We start from the raw sequence: 26,766 nt of genomic DNA, 5'->3' as shown, positions 1-26,766 counted from the left end.
TTCAAATAAAATAAAACACTTTAAAAATAAATAAATCCTTATGATCCATCCAATCCCCCAAAGAAGACAAATGGAGATATCACTTTAGACAGCAAAGTTAAAATGTAAATCCCGAAATACATAACCACTTTTACAATCAACACCAATTGCCTGGTTATAATAGATATTAGTATTACTGCATATCCATTATCAGTTCTAAAAACAACGAGAGTTCTGTAGCACTTTAAAGACTAACAAATTTAATTTCAGCAGGCATAATCTTTCATGGGTTTCAGCCCACTTCCTCAGATGCAGTTGGTAGAAATAATACAGCAAATATTGGCAACATATATAGGAGGCAACATATACATATCCAAAGGCATAGACAACAATGGGGTAGGTGGATGAAAGCCGGGTACTTGAGGCCTAATGACAACCATTGAGTAGGAGGTGAGAATGGGTGATCAGAGCAAATTACTTCTTGTAATGAGATAGCCATTCCAAATCCCTGTTTAAACCCAGTTTGAATGTGTCAAGTTTGCAGATAATTTCTAACTCAGCAGTTTCTCTTTGAAGTCTGTTTTTGAAGTTTTTTTGGAGAAGTACAGCAACTTTCAGGTCAGAGACAGAGTGTCCTGGGAGATTGAAGTGTTCTCTGACTGGTTTATGGATGTTGTTATTTTTTATGTCTGATTTGTGTCCATTTATCCTTTTGCGAAGTGATAGTCGAATTTGGCCAATGTACATGGCAGAGGGGCATTGCTGGCACATGATGGCATATATAACATTAGTGGATGTGCAGGTGAATGAGCCCCTTATGGTGTGATTGATGTGTTTAGGACCAGTGATGCTGTCACTAAAGTCAATGTGTGGACAGAGCTGGCAACGGGGTTTGTTGCAGGGATAGGTTCCTGGATTGGACTTCTTGTAGGATGTATGGTTGCTGGTGAGTATTTGTTTCAGGTTGGGGGGCTGTCTATAAGCCATGTTATGTAAGCCCTTATGTAAGTCCGTTGTCTTCATTTGAGTGACCCCAGGGATGAATTTGTGCCCTGGACACAAGGTGATATCATAATAGTAAATATTTTCCTTGATTTCTATATACCAACAGCAATATTTTTAACTACCTTTCTGAAAAATAATTTGGCTATTTGCAACTTACAGGTTTTGAAAAGTACATGGGCTGTGCACGCTTTTGGTAGGTGTTCTGGTCAAAACAGTTAATTGCCTAATTACAAATTACTAGAGTAGCGTGTTCATAGCGGTTCTGGTCATTCACATGTATAAAGGGCCAAATGCTTCACTGAGGCAACTCCATGGACTTCAACTCTAAATTAAAACCTTATGATTTTCTGTTTTAAAAGTTCTGTGGCCAGTCTGTTCAGGGCAGCGATCTGCACATTCACACCCACTCTGAGATGAATTCACTGCATATATAAATTGTGAGCTGCATTTGAAAATAAAGTTTTCAATTACAGTTAATATTTTGAAGCCTCCTGCTGCTGGCTTCCATGATTTTTGAAGAGTGCTATAAAGCTAATGCTCCCAAACTCATTCTGAGAACTTTTCCCCCTCCCCCCCTTCTAATGGTTTGGATCTCCCTTCTCTGAGAAGAGTTGCTTTTGTATAATGTCCTCTCTCTTAGGTAACATTTGATCTTCTCCAAAATCCACTGAAGTCAATAGGTGTCTTTTCATTGACTTCAGTGAGTTTTGGATTAGACCCGAGGACCCTGATTCAGCAAAGCACTTAATCATGTGCTTCAAGTGCTTTCAGGTCCTTTGAAGTCAATGGTACTATTCATGCTCAAAGTTAAGCATATGCTTAGGTAGATAGAGGTTCATTATTTTAGCATCCTACCAGCTAAAGTGTAGTCTATGAACATCAAGTGTAAATTTTTAATAGGAATGTTTACTAGCCATTAGAACAATTTACCAAGGGTTGTGGTGGATTCTTCATCACTGGCAATGAGTAAATCAAGATTGGACATTTTTTCTGAAAGAGCTGCTTTAGGAATTATTTGGGGGAAGTTCTATGGCCTGAGTCATACATGAGGTCAGAATAGATAATCACACTGGTCACTCCTGGCCTTGAAATCTATTAATGAGAAATCCTTTTCACCTCATTCCAACAAGTGTCTACTGATTTCAATAGATCTACTTGCATGAGCCAGATAAACAGGACTAGGCTCTAGGTGCATCACAACAATGACATGTCTTGTCTCTGCTGACCCAGAGATTTCTGCATCTTGAACCCTAGTTTTTCCAATGGTGGAACAACTTGCTGCCAAAATATCACCAGGGCAGATCATTTGCTTTAAAATGTGTGGGCCGGATCCTCAGCTGTGCAAATCAGTGCAGCTCCATTGACTTGAGTAGAGGTAGGCTGATTTTCACCACCTAAGAATATTTAGGCACTTTAGAGAGAGTACAGTTGGTCCCAATCTAGAAAAGCACTTAAGCACCTTCACACAAGTAGTCCAGTTGATCTCAAGTGCTTGCTGGATCAAGACCTAGACTAATTTTTTTTAAAAAGTGGTGGGGGAGTCCTTGAATAAGGTAAATAATGCCACACTGAAATGAAAGATATTTTTCACAGTTATTTTTAGGTGCCATCCCCACACAGTCAAATGATGAAGAGAACAAAGATGTTTCCAACTAACAGAAATGTGTTGCAACACATACATAAATGTTACCAGTGTGGATAGATACAGTCCTTATTACTTGTTAAACTCAGTCAGTGTGCAAAATTGGCCTGCAAAACCCTTACATCAGTGATGTGATCTTTTTATATTTTAAAAGGATTAGAGAAATGACTGGATGAAATGTCTCAATATTTGTATTCAGCCCTTTTTATTATAACACTCAATCTGAATAGCACCAGCTTGTGAAAAGAGCTGTAGGAAAAGTTTAAAAATAAATATCTTGCAGAACACTTTTTTTTTTCTCTTTTGCCATCACCTACGCATGAGAATAAATGACAGCATTAGCTTGTAGTTCTTAATTTTTCACAGTATGTTTTTAATAATCACTCTTAAACCTCCCGTAAATTTATCATAGGAATGTCTAGTTAGTGAATGTGCAGTTTGGTTAAATTTTTACTAGTTTTATCATAAATATTTCTTTTTCAATACATTTACTCTAAGAAACATGGTGTAATCGAGACATCATTCTGCAGCTCTCTGGACCTAAATTCTGTAGCCTTTCTGATGTCAGCAGTGTACTAGTGATGATTTTGGCATGAGTGGGTACTGAAACTTCTGAGGCAGTCTAAAATGAATAATTAGGGGATAATTAGATGAGTTGAAAGTGTCTTAAGACAATCACAGCTTTCATCTAAGCCATTTTGTGACTGTGCAGTCCTTGCTTCCGTGCAAGATGAAAATGATGCAAACAAAAAAATACAAAAGGGGGGAATAGGAATATAGAGAACTCGGACTCTTTAGTGACTTTGTAAACAGTTTGGAAGTTGGGATTGGATATCCAAGAGGCCAGGAGGGATGTGTTTGGGTTATTCTGTAGGTTATTGAATTACAGTGGTCAATAGTGCTGACTTTCTGGATGAGACACTGCAGGGCTGAAGAAAGATGCACAGTGTGGATTCACAAACAAGAATTTATGCAAGATGTAAGAATATGTTGTGGTTAATGTACTGAACTTGGACTCAGGAGATCGGGGTTAGTTCCCAGCTCTACTACAGAGTATTTGACCTTGGACAAGTCACTTAGGGCCTACCGTCATTAGAGTAATCTCCACTGATGTAACAACACTGGCATAGTTGCACCAGAACAGACCCCCGATGTAGAGCTTTGCACTGGTATTAAGCAGGATTTGTATCAGTGCTGTTTATTCTGTAAATCTTCTGAATTAAGATGCACTTGTTTAAACCCTGCTTTCCATCGGAGCAGGATGTCTCCCTTAGTGTGTAACTACACTGACAGTGGTGTAACAGTACAGATGGAAGTACAATGGCGCACATTTCTGTAATGTAGGCAGGATCTTAATCTCTCTGTGACCAGGTTCTCCTTGTATAAAATAGGGATGATACTTTTTCTAACCTTGTTTCTGTCTTGTATATTTAGATTGTAAACTCTCTGGGGCAGAGAGCATATTTTATTGTGTGTTTGATCAGTGCATAGGACAATAGGACTTTGAGCTTGGTAGAAGCCTCTAGGTGTAACCATAATACAAATATTACTTAATAACTTGACAGGAAAGTAAACTATGTAGCCATCTATGGAGCTGCATAACACATTCTGTACAGACCCTGCCTCTAACTAAAAACTTTTCAGGTGCCATTATATGGTACTGTGCCTTTCCTTTCTTAAGATTCTTTCAAGTGATTCCTGCATAAAACAATACAATAAATCCTAAGTGTTTTCATAAGGAACCCAATTATAAGGCAAGATGACAGAGAGTTTCCTTTATTATACTGACTGTTTTTAAAATTTTTTTTTAGTTGTGGAATATTCCATTCATGTGCACACTGGAGACATAAAGAAAGCAGATGCCAGTGGAGAGGCTTATCTTTGTATTCAAGGAGAGAGAGGTGACTCTGGGAAAAGATGGCTTAATAATTCAAGAAGTGACCCGATCACTTTTGCCAGAGGACAGGTAAAAGAACTGGGGAAAGATTAATTGAAATTGTAGATGTCTCCTTAATAATACCTCAAGTTTGCATAGAGCCTTTCATGCAAAAGGATGTTAAAAGTACTTGATCGGTCTGCACATTCCATACAGAGATCATTTAACCTACTACTAAGTGGCAACCATCTCTGGGGTGGAATGTGGTGGTGGTGGTTCTGCACTGTCAGAGAGGTAATTAAAATAATGAAGTATTTTTGTCCTGGAAATGAGATTAGATAAATCCCTGCACCAAGGAATTTTTAATCTATGGACCAAATGCACCATTGATGGAAGTGCCTGCTTTTCCACAGAATATCTTGCTGTTGTGCCTTCTTAAATTAATATGGCACTATGTGTTTTGTGGACTATCATGAACGCCTACCTAGAAATATAAGCAATAAATAATAATAAGGCAAATGTCCTCATTCTCCTTCTTTAGTTCCTCTATTCAGAAATTCCTTATATGCCTTGCAAAATGTTCTTGGTTTTTGAGAATTCAAAGACTTTTCCAGAAAAAAAATCCTGGAACAAATGTTGGCAAGAGAATGGGATAGTTAAAGAAAACTTTAGATCAAAATCTTACAGATACCTTGTTAGACCTCCAGTGTCTGATACAAATTCTGGTTTGCAAAAAATAGGTACATTTTTATCAAAGGTCCATGTAAAATCACTCTACAAGGAATCTACATGCGTTCTCTGTTACTAAGCTTTTTGCAGCTGACAGCCCCTCAACACTGAGTTGTGTTGAATGAATGGTGAAGAATGGAAAGTGATGAACCAAAGAATACTGCTCCAGTACTGCTGTAACCAGGATCCAGATTATCCAGATTCTGTTTGATGCTTGCTGCTTTAGTTGTCCCAGGGATATCCACTTTACTTTAAAGGATAGATGTCGGTTTGGTCTCTGAATGTAGCTGAAGTACCCTAAAGAATGACATATACTCTATCTGTCCTCTAAACCCACCTCTCTTCATTTTGTCTGCTGATTTTCATTCTTAAACGTTCCAGAAGCCAGGTTTTATGAAAAGTGAACTGGATCTTTGCTGCTTATCGCAGCCTTCCAGTTAGTCTAATTAATGTGTTCAGCTCTGCAGCAAAGTGTAAAGCCCTACCTGATATCCAACAAGCATGGAGTTCCCTGCTCAGACTTTACAAAGGAAACCAGGAGACAGGAGAGAAAGAAGACTTAGAACTGTAGGGCTATCCAGGCTTTGAAGGAGAATGTATCGAACTCTATGGGGCCATCTATTTGGTAGGCAGGTGAGGATGATATCTTAGAGAAAGCAGGATTCCACAACCAGTTGGTACAGAGGCGAAGTGTTAGTGCTGGCTGAGAAGGAGGATGGTTCTGTTTTCTTTCTGTATATATAAGGCCTCTGAGTTTTCTTTATTCTCCTTGTAATAAATGCACTTTTAAAGTACCCTTTATGCATAATGCTTTGAGGCAAGAAACTTGTGGACTGACTGATTTTCTGACCTCTGTGTCAGCTGATTATTCCAACAATGCAGAGACTCCTGTTCTTTGAGTCCGCATGGTTTTTTTTACATATCCAATTTCTGATCCCATTCTCTGATACGTTTGGTTAGGGGAGTGTAGGAAGCCGCTGTAGCCTCCCACGGAGCCAGAGCCTGAGGAAGGACCCCAGCGCTCTGATTGGCTCAACTCACGCCCTGCCCCGGAATCTGCCCGGCAACAAGGAACCCGGGCCACGATAGGACCATCCAGCCAGGCCAATTGGCAGCCGCAGGGCGGAGCCCCAACAGGAAGGGGAAGTACAAAAGCCTGGCCCCTGAGCTCAGTAGGGCCCAGACTGTTGCCAGAGGCAGACGTGCTGCCCCGCCAGCCGAGGCCTAGGCTAGAGCCTAGCCGCCGCTGACGAACCCCGGCCCCACCTGGGCCCGGGGATTGGATAGGGCCCTCGAAAAGCTGGACTAGGCAACCCGGCCAGGACTACTTGGCCGAGTTACCCTGACCCCGAGCCCGGGACCGTGCTCGTGCTCGAGAACCGCCGGACTGGGCCGAGACCCCAGACCAGCCCGAGTGGCGGGCACCCCCGGAGGCCGGGCCGGATTTGGAGGAACTGCCGGCCGCTGAGCCCCTCCCTGCAGCCGGGCTGGACTTGGAGGAGTTGCCCGAGGCTGAGCCGCTCCCAACATATATCGACCTGGAGGAGCTGCCCCCTGAAGAGGAGCTTCCTGCCTTACCCCCGGTCGATCAGGAAGGACTGACGGTGCTGCCCCAGGTGGACTATTCTCGCGGCACGGAGGAGGCAGGTACTGGGGTCAGTGGGGAGGAAGTAGCCCAGGGACAGCCATGGCCTGTGGCTGAAGCCGCGTGGTAGTCGGTGTGTTGCGGCGGGAGCCCCACCGACACAGTGGCAGCCGCTTCTGCCACTGCTAGGGCCCTGGGCTGGGACGCAGTGGAGACGGGTGGGCCTGCGTCCCCCTCCCCTTCCCCTTTTCCCTAGCCACCCCAGGAGAATTGCTCTCCTGACCCCGCCTGAAGCCGTTGCCGCCTCTGCTCACCCTGCCTAGGGGTTGGAGCAACAGACTCCTGTTCGCTCGCCCTGCCTGAGGGCCTGAGCAATCCGCCTCTGCTCACCCTGCCTAGGGGTTGGAGCAACAGACTCCTGTTCGCTCGCCGGCCTGAGGGCCTGAGCGACCTGCCTCTGCTCACCCCTGCCTAGGGGTTGGAGCAACTGACCCTTTGTGTGCTTGCCCCGACTGAGGGCCTGAGCGAGTAACTGTTACTCACCCTGCCTAAGGGTGGACTATTCGGACTACTCACTTGCCAAATGCGAGCTATTCCCTGTCTGTAGGAAGCCGCTGTGGCCTCCCACGGAGCCAACACTCCTACAGGGAGTAACAATGTCACTTGGAGCAGGACTCTTCCTTCTGTTGGAGAGCAGCGTCTTGATCTTTTACCTATTGTTTAAAGCTTCTAGAGCTCAAGTAATACCAGCACTCTTTGGATTAATGGTGCTCATCACTCTCACTCATCCTCCCTGATGGCCATCTGACAAAACACCTACTTTTTTTTACCTTGATACTTCATCCTTCCTCCCAGATGAGAATTTGGCTACAGTAATCCAAGCATTTCTCACCTTCAGGCAGGATTGTCATAATTTGTTGTACCTGGCACTGAACATGGAAGCAGTGCAGGGTTTCCAATGCCAGTTCAAGGCTCCAGCCTGATCTTCTAAGCCATTAACGGGTCAAAGTGAAGCTACATCAGCAACTGCATTTTCATTCTGAACTCACTGAGACAACTGCTCCTCTCTGGAACAATGAAGCCAACAAAACCTGGGACAGGTTCATGGGAGCCAGAGATAAAGCATCTGTAGTTGTGGAGGTTTTGTTGTAGAACAAGTTTCCCAAAGAGGTCAGACTAATTCATTTATTTAGAGAATGCTTTAAGACGCTGATCTTGGAGGCCTGAGTCAGCAAAATATTTAAGTCTATTCTTAACTTTAAACACAAGTAATCCCATCCATATTCAACAAAGCATATACGTATACACTTAATTTTAAGCGGCTGCCTAAGTGTCATGTGCTTAAAATTAATGTGCTTATATGAGAGCTTCCCACCCATAACCAGACTGAGAGGAGGTGTTTGAGAAAAGAGTGGGAAAACAAACAAACCAATAACTGTGTGTGTGCGCGTGTGTGTGTGTGTGTGTGTTTCTTATACCAGGAAAGGGGAAGATCAAAAGACGCCATTAAGTTCCCTAAGAACCTCACCATGGAAATCTAATGTACTTCAGCAGCTCTTTTGTGTGAGGGAGAAAACTTCCATAGAAAACCTTAAGCTAGATACATAGTTACAATGTCACTTCTTGATAACAATCATAATTCATCCAATTTAGTTATTTCATCCTACAAGTTTAGTAGAAATGAGCATCTTACTGGGACTTCAAGCTGAGCATCAACGTTTCTGAAAATACTGTTTATTAACTATAGTAATACTTTAAAATTCATCATAAAAGTCATGCTTGTCACTGACACTGGAAATATCAATTATAGCACATACTGTTTATTATGCACTTGAACGACATGGAGTGACATGACTAAGGTAAAGTAAAGTGCACTAATATACAAAACAGTGTCCACTTATGCAGAGGTAAATTCATAAGTCATTAAAGCCAATACATACTTTTCAGTTCAAAACCACAATTTAAATTATTCTCAAATTGCAGGTGGATGTTTTCAGAATCAAAGCAGTTCACCTTGGCAAGCTGAACAAAGTTCTTGTTGGATTTAAAAGTTTAAAACAAGGTACAATAATTTTAAAATAAACTATGTGTCTGGAATATACAGCACTGCATTGTAACAAATAGTACTGTGGAGGAGTATTGTGTTCTTCCACAGTATATAATAATAACATTGATTATCATCAGATGTAATGAGGGTTAGAAATGCAGAAAAACATTGGTTAAAATTATGATTAAAGATCATACGTTTAATGAGGTTTGTTCTATTTGGAAACTAGTGTTTTCTTTTCTGTTTTTTCTGTGTTTTGTGTTAGACTGTACATAAGCTGGTTTCACTTAAATGCTCAATGCACTATAGGAGAATCATAATCAGTATCCAGTGAATGACATAGTGGAAAATTATATGAGGCATTGTTTTTTACAATAGGTGGCTTATTTAATATATCTGGTTCTGCCCGTATAGTCATCAAAGATTTTTGTTTTCCAGCAAAGTATGTGATTTACCTTGTTTTGCATCTTATATGGCTATCATTCCCCATTCCCCAACACACAAAAACACGTTTTTTTAAACTTTTCCATTTTTTTGAATTATGGACATTTTTATTAAGAATAAAATAAATCCTTAATCACTCAGGGTGAAATGTTTTCCTCCTCTGCCACCATGGGAGAGGAGAAAGATCAATCAGTCAAGGTAAAAGAAGAGGCATGGAAGAGGGGGAATGCTGGCTCCATAATATTGTCCTAATTTTCCATAGAAATTCATTCACCAGTGTTTAAGGGGCTTAGGAGATATGAGGTGGGGTGGCAGGTAGAAAAAGCTACACTGTCTGCAGGATCATTTCTCCCAACTCCCCTCTAGTTCTCAGTGTAAATATTGCTTGTGATTTCCAAGTAGGTAGTGACAACTGGGGACAGTGTGGGATCATGGCGCTTTCTTGACTGTCAGTGCCATACAGGCCAAGTGACCATGTGGAGACCCAGAGAAGAGATGCAGGTAACCCTGGCCTCTGCAGATCTCCTGAGATCTACAGGTCGCAGACCATCTCTGAGAGTGGCAAACCCAGTTCCCCTTCCCTATACCCACTACTGAGAGCAAGAACAAGGGGAAAATGTAGGAGTCCAAATTCATGCAGTTTCAAGTCACTTATATAGGAAAAACCCTAATAGGGGACTATTTGCCTCTTATTGATTAAAGTCAAAGGGTGAAATCCTGGCCTCACTGAAGTCAAAGACAGAACTCCTATTGACTTCAATAGGACCAGGATTTCACCAAAATAGTTTCCTCCTACTTAGGATTAGCTGAAAAACAGTAAGAGAGATGTCAGGATCAAATGCCGTCCAAGTGCCTGGAACCAGTAGCATCAGTTTCAGTGAGGGTGTCTGTGGATGTGTTTCTCCATTTTTTTTTTTTTCAAATTAATTTGTTGTCTGGCTCGTTTCTAATCCTCAAGGGCTAGTGATAATACACCATTCATGATATCATTCATTGTTATATGTAAGAAAAGTCTGGAAAGAGCCTTTAAAAAACATTCTTTATATTACTTTCCTTTTGTTTCCTTCCTACGTTGCCAAACAAGTCCTGTAATATGAGCACAGTGTAACATGCATTTATTGCATTCTCGGGTCAGTCATATTCCTCAGCGGAAGAGGAGAAAACTCTTGACCTGTGTGAATTATTGTCACTAATAAGAAATCTCTATGGTCCCAAACTTGGGAGGTTTTGCATGTCTCCTGTGAGTTGCTGAGCCGTCCGCATTCCCATTTAAATTAGAACTTAGAACTGTGTGGGCAGAGCTTATTATTGTTACTTGAAATGTAATTAATTAATATTTTGTTTGTTTCAATCAGATGACTGGTTCTTGGAAAAAATTGTTATAAAAGAAGAAAATTACTCTTTTGCCACTCACATCTTTGCTCACAATAACTGGATCAGTAAACACTCAAAGAAAGATTTTACAGAACTGGTAATTCCACTTAAAGGTAATGCCAACAAAATATTTTTAACTTACATGAATTAGTGTTGCATGGCTAAGTACTTTTGGGTAAATTACAATTTATAAATTAATATAATTATTCACATTGACTTATAACTAAGCTATGTATTCTGAATATATATTTCCTTTAAATATAGAAATGACTGTGACATCTGATCCAGTAAAATACTTTGATACTAAAAGCAGAGGACAATGGCAAATGTGGGTGCACTGTATACAGACACCTGAAAAAGTTCCTCATATTCAAGTTGTTGTGTTTGGAGCAAAAGGGAAATCCCCTGCACAGAAGGTGCAGAATCTGAAAAATGACCCTTTTTTGGTTAGTTTCTTTTTACTATATTTTATACAGATCTTAACAATGTGTTACTATGAAATCTACATTGTGTTTTCTGTGTGCTGTATTGTACACACAGATTTCTTTATTGATCAGAGTTGATACTTGACATCTCCCATGCACTAAGGAAACAGTATTACTAGAACTACTGGTACAGGAAGTGAGACCAGATATTATAGGGATAACAGAAACATGGTGGAATAGTAGTCATGACTGGAAGTACTGGTATTGAAGGGTATGTGCTGATCAGGAAAGACAGAAATAGAGGTAAAGGTGAGTGAGTAGCACTGTATATTAATGATGAGGTAGATTGTAAAGATGATAGAAGTGATGGAACAGAGAAAACAATGGGAAATTATTATTTAAATTAGATAAGATGGGGATCAATGTGAGACTTGAAAGGTGAATAAGGAAGTGGTTAAAGGGGTGACAACAATGGGTCATACTGAAAGGTGAACTGTCAGGCTGGAGGGAGGTTACTTGTGGAGTTCCTCAAGGATTGGTCTTGGGACCAATCATATTTAACATTTTTATTCCTGACCATGGCACAAAAAGTGGGAGTGTGCTAATAAAATTTGCAGATGACTCAAAGTTGGGAGGTATTGCCAATATGGAGGAGGACCGGAATATCATACAAGAAATCTGGACAGCCTTGAACACTGGAATAATAGAAATGGGATGAAAATTATTAGTACAAAGTGCAAGGTCATGCATTTGGAGACTAAAAACAAGAATTTTGCAATAAGCTGAGGACTTATCAGTTGGAAGTGACAAAAGCAGGAGAAAGCAGGGTGTATTGGTTAATCACAGGATGTCTATGAGCTGCCAATGTGATGCAGCCATGAAAAAGGCTAATGCGGTCCTCAGATGCATCTGGCAAGGTATTTCCAGTAGAGATAGTGTGATGTTTGTATTGTTATACAATACACTGGTGAGATGTCATCTGGAATACTTTGTGCTTTTCTGGTCTCCCATGGTCAAGAAAGATTAATTCAAACTGGAACAGGTGCAGAGAAGGGCTACTAGGATGATCAGAGGAATGGAAAACCTGCTTTACAAGAGGAGACTCAAAGAGCTTGTCTTATTTAGCTTAACGAAAGAAAGGCTAAGGGGAGATGTGATTGCTCTCTATGAATGCATAAGAGGGATAAATACCAGGGAGGGAAGGAGAGTTATTAAAGTTAAGCACCAATGTTGACACAAGAACAAATGGATGTAAACTGGCCATAAATTTAGGCTTGAAATTAGATGAAGGTTTCTAACCATCAGAGAAGTAAAGTTCTAGAACAGTCTTCCAAGGGGAGCAGTGGGGGCAAAAAACCTAGCTGGTTTCAAGACTGAGCTTGATAAGTTTATGGAGGGGATGGTATAATGAGATTGCCTACAATGGCATGTGGCCCATCGACGACTGCTAGTAGCAAAAATCCCTAATGGCCAGCGATGGGGCACGAGATGGGGAGGGCTCTGAGTTATTACAGAGTTCTTTTGCAGGTGTCTGGTGGTTGGTGTTGCAGACATGCTCAGGGTCCAACTGATTGCCATATTTGGGGTCAGAAAGGAATTTTCCCCCAGATCAGATTAGTAGAGACCCTGGAGTTTATTGCCTTCCTCTGCAGCATGGGGCACAAACTCACTTGCTGGTTTAAACTAGAGTAAATGATGGATTCTTTGTAACTGGAAGTCTTTAAATCATGATCTGAGGACTTTAGTAACTCAGCTAGGGGTTATGGGTCTATTAAAGAAGTAGGGGGGGTAAGGTTTTGTGGCTTGTGATGTGCAGGAGGTCAGATTAGATGGCCATGGTGTTCTCTTCTAGCCTTAAAGTCTATGAGTCTATGAATATCTTGAGACATCAGCTCTTTCCAGGGGGTCATGTAGGAGCTAATGCATATGACTGCTGCAATGCCACTAATGCAAATTAGAAAAAAGCCAGGAATAAGCAGTTAAAGCATTCAACTCCTCATCTCTGCTCCACTTGTCAAACTCAGTGAATCCCTTACTATCACCTATAGCCCATACATTTTTACATTCAGCCTGAACAATCAATGGGCAGCCTTAAGTCCAACCACAAATGTACATTTAAATATAAACACACACACATAGGTAAATTTCAGTTCTCTAATTTCTACGTAAAAATAAACGCCAACTTTTCAAACAATTGCTAGAATATAGATCACATCTTCACTACAGTTTTTTCATAAACGTGAAGGAAAAATATATGCCAGCATCCACCATTTGCAATCTGACACTATATGTTATATATCCAATACAAAACCACTACACAGCTATCTATGTACAGTGTAATTTATGGAAGCCACCACCAATTTTATACTGATCATCAAAACACATGAAAATTTAACCAGTAAACATAATCAGAGTTCAAGGGTGCCTCCTGGTTGTTCAGGTTGAGGGTGGAGATCTGTGTGCTGTGAGGAGGGAAATGGAGTTAATGGAGTCAGGTTGAGAAGAGGAAATGATAAATGGAATGTAACTGGGAAGCTGAATGACTTAGTTGTGATCTCCTTGCTTTTTACAGTTTGGGGTGGGCTCTGTAATCTAGATGCTTTGACTTAAAGTTAACTACGTTTTTTTGTGGGAGATATATACAGTGCTATGTGAGTTCAGATGAATTTTCTAATATTGCCATTGGAGTTTGTTCATCCTAATATTCACAACTCCTTGCTCAGCATTGTCCTTTGCGTCCTCATCTTTCCACATGAGTTAAGAGAAATAAAAAATATCCAAAAGAAAACTTGCCTTATATCATCAAAATGATTGTGAAAGGGATGTGTATTTCAATTAACTTTTTCATTATTATTTGACAGTTGACCGTTGATGATATTGGAGATGTAACAAAAGTTTCCTTTGTGTTATCTGGCCCATGTTTAGAACGAGGAATTAAACTTCACAAGGTATTTCACATAAATTACATTTGACCTGAATGCATCATGCATACTAACAATAGAAAAATACCTTTTGGATGTACATTACATTATTCAATGTAGAGCACTTCTTTGTAATGCGACAATATTATGTATTAGCATGTGTCAGAAATAGGTGGTGAAATTCTGGCCCCATTCAAGTCAATGGGAGTTCAGTGGAGCCAGCAATTGTCCCCACAATATGCAATCTCTGATAGAATGTGTTAAATTACTTGGTATTTGCTGAGTCCTGTATTGAGTGAGCAGGTCCACGTCACAAAATCCATCGTGTGGAAGATGGGCAATGTTTTCTATTGATGCATACTTTTATCAGGTGTAGGGTCCCTGCGTGAAAAGAGTGACTGAATCCTGCTGATTCACAGTGGGCCCAATTCAGGAAAACATTTAAACCCATGCATAAATCAACCTCTATTCAGGGCAGTAGGTGCACAAGTGGCAACAGTTTTAGTGTTTAAACTTCCTTAAAAGAAACCCAGTCAATTCTCTCATGGCTAGCTAACTGTTCTGTACTGGAAATGGAGATGGGACGATAGGACAATGTCTTCTCTCTCCTAACATCTTTGAGCTTGATCTTGCACATGCTGAATGCTTGACATTAATGGAAGTGGAGTACCTTTCAGAATCAGAGTCCATTAACAATATGGGACTTCAGGGCATAAAGTTTGCCATATGGAATTCTTCAGCTTAGGGGCCCTTTAAATGCTTAAGGACCCCAGTTTATAAAGTTTGGTATGTACTTCATGGTTTGCATTCCAGGTATTGTACAAAAAGAAATGTATACCTAGAGTCCTCAGTCACTTAAGATCTCTAAGGCTGAAGGTTTCTGTGTAGAGAACTTTAACATCTTGGGTATAAAGTTTCTACACAAAGGAATTCATGCTCTGGAATAGTTAAGGCTCAAGAAATAATTTCTGGAGTGCTGTAGATGTTAGTCTTGTACTTTATGCTATAGCTCTGAACCTTAGAGAAAGGTTTGTATGCACATGGATGGAGCTATATTTTTATATGCCGGCCAATTGCTACTACCAAAGCAATAGGGTGAGCTTTTCAAAGAAGTTAAGAATTAAGTGCCCAATTCTCATTGAAATGCATTGGCATTTTGGAAGTGAATTAAATTAAACTGAATTAAGGGCACTTCAGTTCTGAATGAGAGTATTCACACAGGGGTTTGATGCGGTTTAAAGAATTCACTTTAAATTCAAACCTTAATTAATTCTGATTAATTTTCCTGAGTGTCCCAGGCCTTGTCTACACTACAAAGTTAGGTTGATATAAGACACCTTGTGTCAACCTAGTTGTGCATGTGTCTACACTTAAATTTGTCTCCCACTGATGTAAGTGCCCCATTACAGCAATGCAATGACATCACCTCCCCACGTGGCATAGAGTCATGGTCAATGTACTGAGGTCGATACAGAGCAAGTGCAGACACTGTTACTTATGTCAACCATAACACCCCTCCAGCAGCTGTTCCACAATGCCTGAAACTGACTGTAATTATGAACTCCACTGTCCAGAGGACACTGAGACTGGAAGGCCCCTGTCCCCTTTAAAGCCCTGAGAATTTTTAAAATGTCTTTTCCTGATTGTGTAGCTTGGTGAGCACACCCAGATGTGCTCCAGCTTGGATTAGACAGGAGGTATGGCATCTCCTGGGCCTATGGAGAGAAGAGGCTGTGCAAGCACAGCTACAGACCAGCCATAGAAACATGGACATCTTTAAGCAGATGGCACTAAAATGCAGGAGAAAGGATGCCTGAGCAAGATAAGAAGGAGAAAGAAGATGACTCAGGAGGACATGTTCCATGAGATTCTGCAAGCCTGTGCTGCATTAGATGATGAGCAAAGGGCCTGGAGGGTAAACATTGCAAACAGACGAGAGAAGGAAAGACTGGACAGGAGAAAGTCCCTGAAGGAAAAGGAGAGGGAAATACACCAGGACATAATGGAACTTCTCCAGCAGCAAACACAGATGCTGCAAACTCTTGTGGAACTACAGGTTCAACAGTCATGGGCTCATCTCTCTTTACAGTCCATGGAGAACTCCATTTCAGCACCTCTCTGCACCCACTCAACTTTCCATGTGGTATTAGGGCCACATCCCTACCCTTACCATGCCACATCAGGGTACATTAGGGATAACCGCAGCTTCACATGCACTGACCTATGAAATCCACGGATGCTATATGTGTAGGTAAAATGGACAGAAATGTTCTTTCCCCTTGGTAAGTTCTGTTCCAATAATTTGCTAAGTTTTTAATTTATTTGCTGTCAAATTGCACAGATTTTTCTTTTCACTGGTTTTGTTACCAAATAAAATTTCTATTATTTGAAAAATAATTCATCTTTATTAGTTCACAACATACGTTGCAGAGTGCCTAGCAGTTCTGAAAACACTCACTTATTTGTGACTGTATAGTGTGACACAACTCATAGGGTCAATGACAAACAGTGTAGTAATCATAAATGTACAGCAGGCATTGCAAAATTAATAGGTACATTGACAGTGTTATATTCCTTACACCAAGCACCACACAATTCCTAACAGGCTCAAAACATCAGGGCCAAGTAGAGCACAGCACACTACAGCATGTTACTGTGGTTCACTGTTAAAGTGCTCTTTCAAAGCCTCCCTGAGGTATATAGCTCTGCATGGAGCTCTTCAAATAGACCTATTTGCCTGGTCAATCTCAGAAATCAGCCACTCAACCTCCGCCCTCAACCTCAGCTGCAGCTTTCCCCCTTTGTTTCACAGATATTATTCAGGATGCAGCAGGCATCCATTGGGATGTTTTTGTCACTGAGATCCAATGTTCTGAGTAAACTATGCCGGCGTCCCGTCAATCTTTCAAAGTCCATTCAACTCTCATTCTGCACCTGCTGAGCTAGTAGCTGAATCTTTCCTTGGTGCTGTCAAGGTGGCTGAGCCAGGGGGAAAAGGGGCAGGCTGGGTCCCCCAGGATCGCTATTGGCATTTTAACATTGCCAGTCAATCTCCTGGTCAGGAAAGAAAGTTGCTGCTTGCAACTTTCTGAACAGTTCTGTGTTCTTAAAGATGCGAGTGTCCTGCACCTTTCCAGTGACCCCCCAATGCTTGATGCACTCTGTGATAAAGTGGTCTGGTGCCAAACTAGGGATATGCGTGCCATCTATTGCTCCACCACGTTATGGGAACCCCATTGCTGCAAATCCATCCACTATGTCCTGCGCATTGCTGAGTGTCACAGTCCTGCAAAGCAGCAGATGATTAATGGTATGACAACAGTCCCCCAGGTGGATTTTCCATCTCCAGAATGATTTCCGACCGACCAGTAACAATCAGACATTGCAGGTTTCCACAGTGTGATCGCCGCTTGCTTCTGAACCGTCCGTGTAGCTCTCATTTTGGTGCCTGTGCTCTGGAGGGCTGGGGTGAGCTCGGCACATAGATCCAGGAATATGGCCTTGTGCATCCCAAAGTTCTACAGCCACTGCTCATTATGCTAAGCCTGCATTATGATGTCATCCCACCAGTCAGAGCTCGTTCGTGGGGCCCATTTACAGCTGCTCCATGAATGCCATCAACAATTTTGAACTGGTTCTCGCTATGTCCCACAGCAATCAGTCCTCCAAGGCATCATTATGTTCCCTGGTTCTTCTTGTGGCTCTGCAATTACCAGAGGATCCTGCAGCCCGTGGTTGCAACACTTATGACAATAGTGCAGAGCTGTGCAGTCTCTATGCTTCTGTCAGAGATGGCAGACAACAAGGAAGGCTGTGCAGGTTTGTGGGCTTTGTACCAAAGGTGCAAAAATTATGGGATATAGATGACTTTATGGGGTGAAGACAGTTGCATGCTGGGAACTTGACCCCAGTTTCTGCCCCACCATGCATTTCCAAATCTTCCTAAAAGACAGTGCACTGGATGGTGGCGTATTGCACACTGGGATACCTACCTATGGAGCACCACACTGTGTTGACACAAGCACTTCTGGCTAGTATGTTCAGCTGTACGTGCACACACAAACGATCTGCTAACTGTGACAGCTTTATGAGAACGTAACTTGCTTCAACCAAAGTTTGTAGTGTATACATGATCCCAGAGTAGATAAACCCTTGTAGTGTAGACATGGGCCCTGTGTAGATAAGCCCCTGGGTGTCCAATTCCAGCTGAAAGTCCTAATAGCTTTCAAAGGATGCAGGACACTTAACTTCCTTAAATGCCTTTGAAAATCCCAGCTATGATATATGCAACATCGGCATCAACAAATCCAAACAAATCAAAAGCAGAAGGAAATATAAACAGTTAACACACAAATATGTTGAATCATAATAGAGATATTAATACTTCCCTACCTCACAGGGGTGTGTGAGGATAAATACATTAAACATTGTGAAGCACTTTGAAACTTACTGATGAAAAGCACTATGAAAGAGCTTGGTATTGTTAGTAACAGTGGTAAATGAACACCACCCCTAATGTCTTTGGACAATTATGTATGCACATATAGGCCTGGTGTAGCTTTACATGTCATTGGAAATGCTGGAACTGCAACTATTACTTGTATATGGATTTAGGCCCTGATCCTTCAACTGGATTCATTCAGAGGGTCTTTATGTCTGCATGGAGCCCCATTAAAGAGCTCACTTGTGAGCACCCAGTTACAGGACCTGGGCTTTGCAGTAGCTGTTCCTCTTCATGCTAAGTCAGGCATGATTTATACAGGAAATATTACTATTTGGCTGTCAAAGGATTAAAAAAATTAATGGCAATTAATCATGAGATTAAAAAAATTGTCATGATTAAGAGCAGTTTTAATAACACTGTTAAACAATAATATAATACCAATTTAAATGTATTATAAATATTTTTGTATGTTTTTCTACATTTTCAAATTATTGTTTTCAATTACAACACAGAAAACAAAGTGTGCAGTGCTCACTTTATATTATTATTTTTATTACAAATATTTTCACTGTAAAAAAGAAACAAAATAAATAGTATTTTTCAGTTCACTTCATACAAATACCGTAGTGCAATCTCTTTATCATGAAAGTGCAATTTACAAATGTAGAATTATTTTTATATAACTGCACTCAAAAACAAAACATTGTAAAATTGTAGAGCCTACAAGCTGAAGCATGAAGAAGCATATGAATGTTTCACATATCTGGCACGTAAGTACCTTGCAACACCAGCTACAACAGTGCCATATGAATGCTTGTTTTCATTTTCAGGTGACATTGTAAATAAGAAGCAGGCAACAAATTTGTTTGACTTAGTGATTGGCTGAACAAGAAGTAAGCCTGAGTGGACTTGTATGAGATGAATTCGAAAATACTATTTATTTTGTTTAAATCAATATATTTGAAAATATAGAAAAACATCCAAAAATATTTACCATAAATTTAACTTGGTATTCCATTACTGTTTAACAGCACAATTAAAACTGATTAATCAAGAATATTTTTTTAAATCTAGTTAATTTGTTTTGTGTTAATCACATGCATTAACAGGCGATTAATTGACCACCTTAATAATTATTATTATTATTATTATTTTTAAATGGCTGTCACAAATGTCACTTTTTATTGTGGGGAAATAAGAAAATATTTCATAAAAATGTGATCATTCTCTTCTTCTCTCTCCAGCTTCGGCTGAAAGACCTGGACACTAAGCAAGAACTGGGTTTTTATAGTGCAGATCAGTGGCTCTTCAAAGAAGATGGGTCAGAGACGGTGACAGAGCTAGCAGCAGTCAGACCAGATAAAGCACCACTCAGGGGTAAGCTGCTGAACCAAGAAAGAAGCAAAAATGTTTTCTAAAGTGAATCAACTAGAATAAACACGATGCTGGGAAAGATTATAAAATGTTTTAGAAAAGTCATTCCCAGTTGCTTTTGACATCCTTGGTTAAAGCACCTGTGTAAAATGCTGGATCTTTAACAAAGCCTAGTGTTTATCTGTTTTCCTCTTTAAGGCAAATAGCACATGTGTATTTCATGTTTCCACTAAATCAAATGCCAATTCAAACACCACAAAATATAGAGGGCCAAACTGGTGTAATTCCACTGAAATCATTGGAACTGTGCCAACTTATACCAGCTGGGGACTGGGTTGCATATTTTAAAATGCACAGCAAACTGATGATTGAAAATGTTATGGACAAAGAAAAGATCAAGGGTTTTATATTTAAAGACAAAAAAGGCTGAAATTCTGGCCAAACCACAGTTGTGCCACAATATTTGTATGTTTGTGTTGTCATCCAATTGATTTGCTGTAGGAACAGAAATACACACACATAGCATTTCATATAAGCGTAATTTTAAAACTCTGTAAGATCATCCTTTGCTTTAGGTGCATTTTATACAGGATTTACCAGGGGGAAAAAGTCTCATTCACTAAACGTTATAAACAAAAGTCTACTCCATCCAAACATTGAAAGTTTATTCCTTTCCCTTCCAATTCAAAGCTGAATTGTAGGTAGAATGAGATGTTGGGTGTATATTCTAGCATTTAGTTCTACACAGAGTTAACACAACCCTGGTTAAAAAATGTTCCTGTCATGCTGCCCTAAAGGAAAAATCATGCCTGATGATCATTTCTGTCTGTAGTGAATAATAATAATAATGCATATCAATGTGAATAGTTGAGCTGCTTCCACAGACCAAATTAATTGATAGTGGCAACAATAATCTAACTGGCAGGCTAAAACTGAATGCAGCTGATCTAGAACAAAAAGTGGAATTTTTTAAATTGTTGACCTTGTATTTTTCTTTTATAAAATGTTGCTGTAGTGAGCCAAGTTCTAACTGGAATTAAGATCTGTATTTAATTTAAAGAGATCTCGGGCCTGAACCAAAGCCCATTGAAGTTAGTGAGTAGTTTTCAAATCACTTCTTGGGCATTGGACCAGGCTTTCAAAAACTAAGATTTTTTCTCTCTTTTGAATATGAACATGAGCGCTGATGTTCATTCATAAAGGACATCTAGGTTAATATTTGTAACACTGCAACTTGTCATTGAGAAGTATTTAGCAAATTGTATTAAATTTGGATGGAAAAGATAGGTATATGAAGGAGGATCAGTTAATATTCATTTTATCCTGTAGTCCTTCAGATTGATTATTTGCTTGGCATAGATTTTTTTAGCAATGTTTTTTTTTTTTTTTCATTTTTCATGGCAGAAGTTCTTTACTCAGTCAGTGTTCACACGGGAACATTACCTGCATCAGGAACTGATGCAGATGTCTTTATCACAATATTTGGAGAGAATGGAGACTCCTGCAAAAGAAAACTTAGGCATTCACGGTTACATGCAAGTTTTGAAAGATGTCAGGTTAGTATGGATTTTTTATGCATTTTTTTTTCTGTATTGTTGTCTTCCAAATCCTGTTTTCTCTCTAAAGATTCAGTATAAGCTGGAGGCATAAACCAGTTCTGTGGTGTACATAAGAATTCGTCATAGCCCATTCTGAAATCTAAAGGTACAGCAAGAACTTCAGTGAGGATAGTATGTTGAGCCAGTGGAAGCTGCAAGTCAACCCCAGTGACTTGCTAAGAACAGATATTTTAGATCAATGCAGATGATGATTTAAGAACAATGCCAATAATAGCAAGCAGTTTAAAAACAATGGATCCACAGTAAAATATGATAGCAACTGAAGATGAACCATAGAAAGGATTCTCCTCTACCAGTTAACATGTCTACACTAGGTGCTAACCTATATTTAGAAACCCTTAATTGAAATATGTTAGCTATGTGTTGGTTTAGTTAGGGCCACTAAGGGCTTTATCTAAAATGAATCATGTCAGAAAAATATATTAACATGTTTCAACTTACACAATATAAAACATTGTTCTTACCAAGGGAAAAAGTTAATTACTTAATCTTCATGAAACTCTTTATGAAGGTCAAATACCCTCCAAAAGAAAAAGATTGAAGGCAGAAAAAAAATTATAAGAATTCTCAAACAAAACCATGATCGTGTATCCCAGTTTGAAGGCTGTGATTAAACAATCAATGTGAACTTCAGTATAAGTTACATCAGAAATGAGAAGTTTTTTCCTGAAATGTCCATTCCTTGACAACAGTTATCTTTCCCATTTTATTTCTTTTTCCACTACGAAAGTCAATTTTGCAGATGGAGAATTGTGTGATTTCTCGGTAAAAGTAGTTAATTTCCTCTGAGGTAAATCTGCAAAACTTCAGGATTTTTTTTTGAAGAATAGACTATTTTAGTCTGCAGAAGAGAAGAATGAGGGGAGATCTGATAGCAGCCTTTAACTACCTGAAAGGGGGTTCCAGGGAGGATGGAGCTAGGCTGTTCTCAGTGGTGGCAGATGACAGAACAAGGAGCAACGGTCTCAAATTGCAGTGGGGGAGATCTAGATTGGACATTAGGAAAAAGTTTTTCACTAGGAGGGTGGTGAAGAACTGGAATGGGTTACCTAGAGAGGTGGTGGAATCGCCATCTTTAGAGGTTTTTAAGATGCAGCTTGACAAAATCCTCGCTGGGATTATTTAGCTGAGGTTAGTCCTGCTTTGAGCAGGGGGTTGGACTGGATGACCTCCTGAGGTCCCTTCCAATTCTATGATTCTATGATTTTATTGCCATCTTCACTGTGACAAGCTGTTTATTGTAGAAAAATTGCCCACATTTAGGCCTGGATTAAATTGACAAATATTTGCAAAGATCTTAATATTTGCAGCTAAAAAACTGAGAAGTGAAAGTACTTACATACAAACTGATATGTCGGTTGAGAAATTTCTGACAAAATGTCACTAGGTCTTCTGAGAAGGTCATCTCAGAGTTCAGTCAATTTAGCAATGGCTCTGCTCCTTCCAGCTTCGGGGGTAGTCATTCTCAGTGGAAATTACAGCTGCTGTCTTCTTCCCAGCTGCCAGAGACCCATAAACCCTCATCATAGCTCTGAGAATCAAGTTATAAACACATCACTTTGTTTATACTGATGATGAGGAAGAAGGGCAAATTACAAACATAGACCCTGGTGCGGCAAAGGTTTGATTTCAGTGGTTCTACTCACAGTGTGTAATGTTAAGCAACTGCTGAAGTCTTTGCAGAGCCTTAGTGATATCTCAATCCTCTAGAACAGCTGCACATTGGAAAACACTCCCTTTGGTAAGGAATGGACTTCCAGAAGATATAAGTTATTGCTATGGAGGTGGGAGTCCTTTTCAATACTTTTGTGGGAGGTAGAAGAGCAAAGAGTTCTGAGCTGAGCTGAGTAAATCTGGTAAGGAGAGGAGGGGAAGTGAAAATGAACACAGAGGAGTAGATGAAAGAGGAATTCAGGAGACTGAAATAGATGAGAAGACAAATTGAGGGAGTAAGATCTGTGAGAAATAAAAGGAAAAGGAAAGAGAATATGGCATAGGTGGGGAAGAGAAGGCGCGTGTATGCAGCTAAAGACACATCTCACATGTTAGGGGTGAGTATTGATGAGGAAACTTAACAGGAGAAGTGTTCTGCACATGATTTCTACAGCCATGAACAGCAATGCCTCCCTTATTTGCACACAATATTTGTTGGTTACATATTTCACTGTTTAATCTGCTTTTTAGTCGTAAAAAGTATTTGTAACTATAGCAACTGTCACCTCTTCCATGTATATATTTGCTATATGAGATGCAAAATATTTTCTTAAATAGCACACGTATCAAATTGAAATATTGTATTAATTTCAATCAGTGCTAAACAAGGCAATTCAAATATAGTACCTGTTTGGGGGAGATGCTGAGCAGCTGTCTCTGCTCTGCACAACTATGTGTCTGACATCAGACCCAACGACATCAGAGCTATTAACTCCAAATTCATTTCAGAATCCAGTCTGAAATTGCTGTTCTTTTCCTTTTTTAAAACCCTCTCTCCAATCCCCATCACAGATTCTGTCCCTGTATCCCCCTTACTGCTTCTTCTGTCTGTCTGTCTAGAGCCAGACTCCTCTCCTTCCCCTTCAAAATCCCAGGATTGGGTCTTCACTATGAATGGCATCTTCCATACAAATTGCATTGCAAAGTTCTTTAAAGGGCTTAATAATAGTTACAATGTTAAAATTTTAAAAAATCAGTGAGTGAGAGAAAATGAAGTGGAGACAAGGGAGAAAATATGTTTTTTATTAAGATTTGAAGGAGATGGAGAATCAATGAGTTGGGAAGGCTTATTCCACATTGCATTTTGCTGCAATGGAGAAGGTTCTAGCAACAACAGTGGTTAGTGATCTTATATGAAGGGAAAGAGAGGAGGCCAGTTCTAAAGCAATGGAAGAAGCAGTGAGGGGAGTAGAGAAAACAAGGTCAATAAGGTATTCTGAGGAAAGAGTTTGATGGTGGTCTGGTTTTTTAAAGGGCAGTTTTGAATTAGATCATGAAATGGATTTGGAACAGACGGTAGTGTTTATTCATGATCTACTGGCACATGTCAGAAGGCAAGCAGCAGACTTGTGCACCCACTCAAATTTGGAGGACTAAGACTTGGGGAGGTCACATGAAAACGTACTGCAATAAAGTGCAGATGAAAGCATAACCCACTGTTCAGTGTGTGTGCTACATTTCCCTCTCTTTGCTGGATCTAGCACCCAGCTAGATGACTTACTCCTTTATTTTAAGCAAGAGAGGCTGTTCCTTTCCATTTTGGAGGCACCTGATTCAGTCCCTCTTGATGATTAAGATGACTTGTTACAAAAGCAGGGATAAGGTGGAGTCAAGGCAGTAATGTATAGAGAGCAAACAGTATAACAACAGATAATAAGCAGATTTGTAGACACAGGAAATATAGGAAGAGAAGAAAAGTTCAGAGCCAGGTTTAAAGACACTTGAGGAAAGTGGAATGCCTGAGATAAGGAGGATACAAGAGACTAAAATCTGTTTGAGGGTAACCTCTTGCCCCAGGGAAACACTTCTCTGAAATATTTAGCTGAAGGAAGAGGAAATAAGATTGTTAACTTGGTCAAGATAGGCAGAGACAATGAACAGGGATGAATCATCACATTTATTGACACTTTTGTATCATTATTGCCATTTATAGTTGAAGAAATAGATAGAGCCCTGTGCAGATACAAATATGTGCATCCGCAGGAATCAACTTTTACCCCACCGCAATCCACCCTCCCTCTTTTAGATTTATCTGCATCTGCACATCGACTGTTTTGGAGCCAGCAGCCCTCTATCAGCTGTTGAGCCCCTGCCACCCCAAACAGCTGATCAGTCCTGCCCACCTAACAGCTGATTAGCTGTTGAGCCCTGTCAGCAGCCTGACCATCACACTGTGATCTGCAAGAAATGGTCATCTGTGGATATAAAGTGGATATCCACAGATTTGCAGGGCTCTAGAAATAGAATCATGGTGAGGTGGAGTGATATGTCCAACGTCACGGTCAGACCAGTGGCAAAGGCAGGAAACGAATCAAGGTATCCTGAGCCCCAGTCCAGTGCACTGTCCGCTTGGTCACACAGCATCCCATTGTTTGTATACAGTAGCATACATATAATTATGGTACTGTAGTTAAAGAAGAGAGCAAAGAGACAGATCAGAACTAACCCTAATGGGACACCACAAAGGAGGGGTCCAGGCACAGAGTAGAAACAGTCACCAGAACCAGAGAAAATAGTTCAGTAGTGGGAAGGAGCAGAATCATAACAGAAGTGACTGGAGCAAGTGTGGAGACAGTCCAAGATGGTGGAGTTGTCCACAGTAAGGTCAAGGAGAAAGAGGAGGTGCAGAAGATTTCATCAGTAGAAAGAAGGGTAACAAAAATATGGAGAAATTTAATTGCAGTGCTTTGGATGGCCAGTGTGAAGCCCAGAATAAAAGCAGTTGCAGACACTTTCATGAGTGAGGTGTGTGGAGCAGAGTTGTGAATAGTTGCTCACACAATTAATATTAACAACAAGGGTGCAGGAGCACAAGCCAAAATAGGGAAAGAACAGGTTAAAGAATGTTTAGATAAAGATATTCACCTTGTATTACACAGGAAATTATCTGAAGCAATCTTGGGGCCATTAGCAATTATCTTTGAGAACTCCTGGAGGATGGGTGAGGTCCCAAAGGACAGCAGAAGGACAAACATAGAACGTATATTTAAAAGGGGGAACAAAGAGGACCCAGGGAGTTATAAACCAGTCAATCTGACCTTGATATCTGGAAAGATATTGGCACAAATTATTAAACGATCAATTCATAAGCACCTCGGGGATAATAGTGCTATAAGAAATAGCCAGCATAGATTTGTCAAGAACAAATAATCCCAAACCAACCTAACTTCCTTTCTTTGACAGGATTACTGACCTAGTGGATGTGGGGAAACTGTAGATGTGATATATCTTAATTTTAGTAGGACTTTTGACATAGTCCCACATGACATTCTCATAAGCAAACTAAGGAAATGTGGTCTAGATGAAATAACTATAAAGGGTACAAAACTGATTGAAAGAACCTGCAATGGATCAATTCCTCGGTGAATTTCTGCCTTCCAAAGGTAATATGAATTGCAACAACATTGCCTGGAAGTGAGCCTCAACTACAAAAAAAAGAATTAGACAAGTTCATGGAGGATAGGTCTATCAATGGCTATTGAATTCATCTCACTTGGCTGACAAAAAGGCAATGTGAATGTACGAGCAAGCTGGGTGGGTGGAAAAGAGAATGGTTTGAAAGATGCACAAGGATGCATCTTTAGAAATG

At 40.2% G+C, this 26,766-nt stretch overlaps 1 protein-coding gene across 1 annotated transcript in view; it reads left to right on the top strand.

The window, feature by feature from the left end:
- RP1 (RP1 axonemal microtubule associated) overlaps nucleotides 1-26,766 on the top strand; it is a 307,648-nt gene that overhangs the window by 225,389 nt on the left and 55,493 nt on the right. The window contains exons 38-44 of the mRNA XM_067553867.1: nucleotides 4,438-4,592; nucleotides 8,800-8,878; nucleotides 10,663-10,794; nucleotides 10,946-11,127; nucleotides 13,968-14,054; nucleotides 19,716-19,848; nucleotides 21,250-21,401. Of these exons, the coding sequence (XP_067409968.1) occupies nucleotides 4,438-4,592; nucleotides 8,800-8,878; nucleotides 10,663-10,794; nucleotides 10,946-11,127; nucleotides 13,968-14,054; nucleotides 19,716-19,848; nucleotides 21,250-21,401 (920 nt within the window). The remainder of the gene's footprint in view (nucleotides 1-4,437; nucleotides 4,593-8,799; nucleotides 8,879-10,662; nucleotides 10,795-10,945; nucleotides 11,128-13,967; nucleotides 14,055-19,715; nucleotides 19,849-21,249; nucleotides 21,402-26,766) is intronic.

Source organism: Emydura macquarii, unplaced genomic scaffold, assembly GCF_026122565.2.
Source record: "Emydura macquarii macquarii isolate MOO-44397 ecotype Brisbane River unplaced genomic scaffold, CSIRO-AGI_Emac_v2 contig_1477, whole genome shotgun sequence".
Taxonomy (NCBI): domain Eukaryota; kingdom Metazoa; phylum Chordata; order Testudines; family Chelidae; genus Emydura; species Emydura macquarii.
This window is presented reverse-complemented; position numbering and strand designations above follow the sequence as displayed.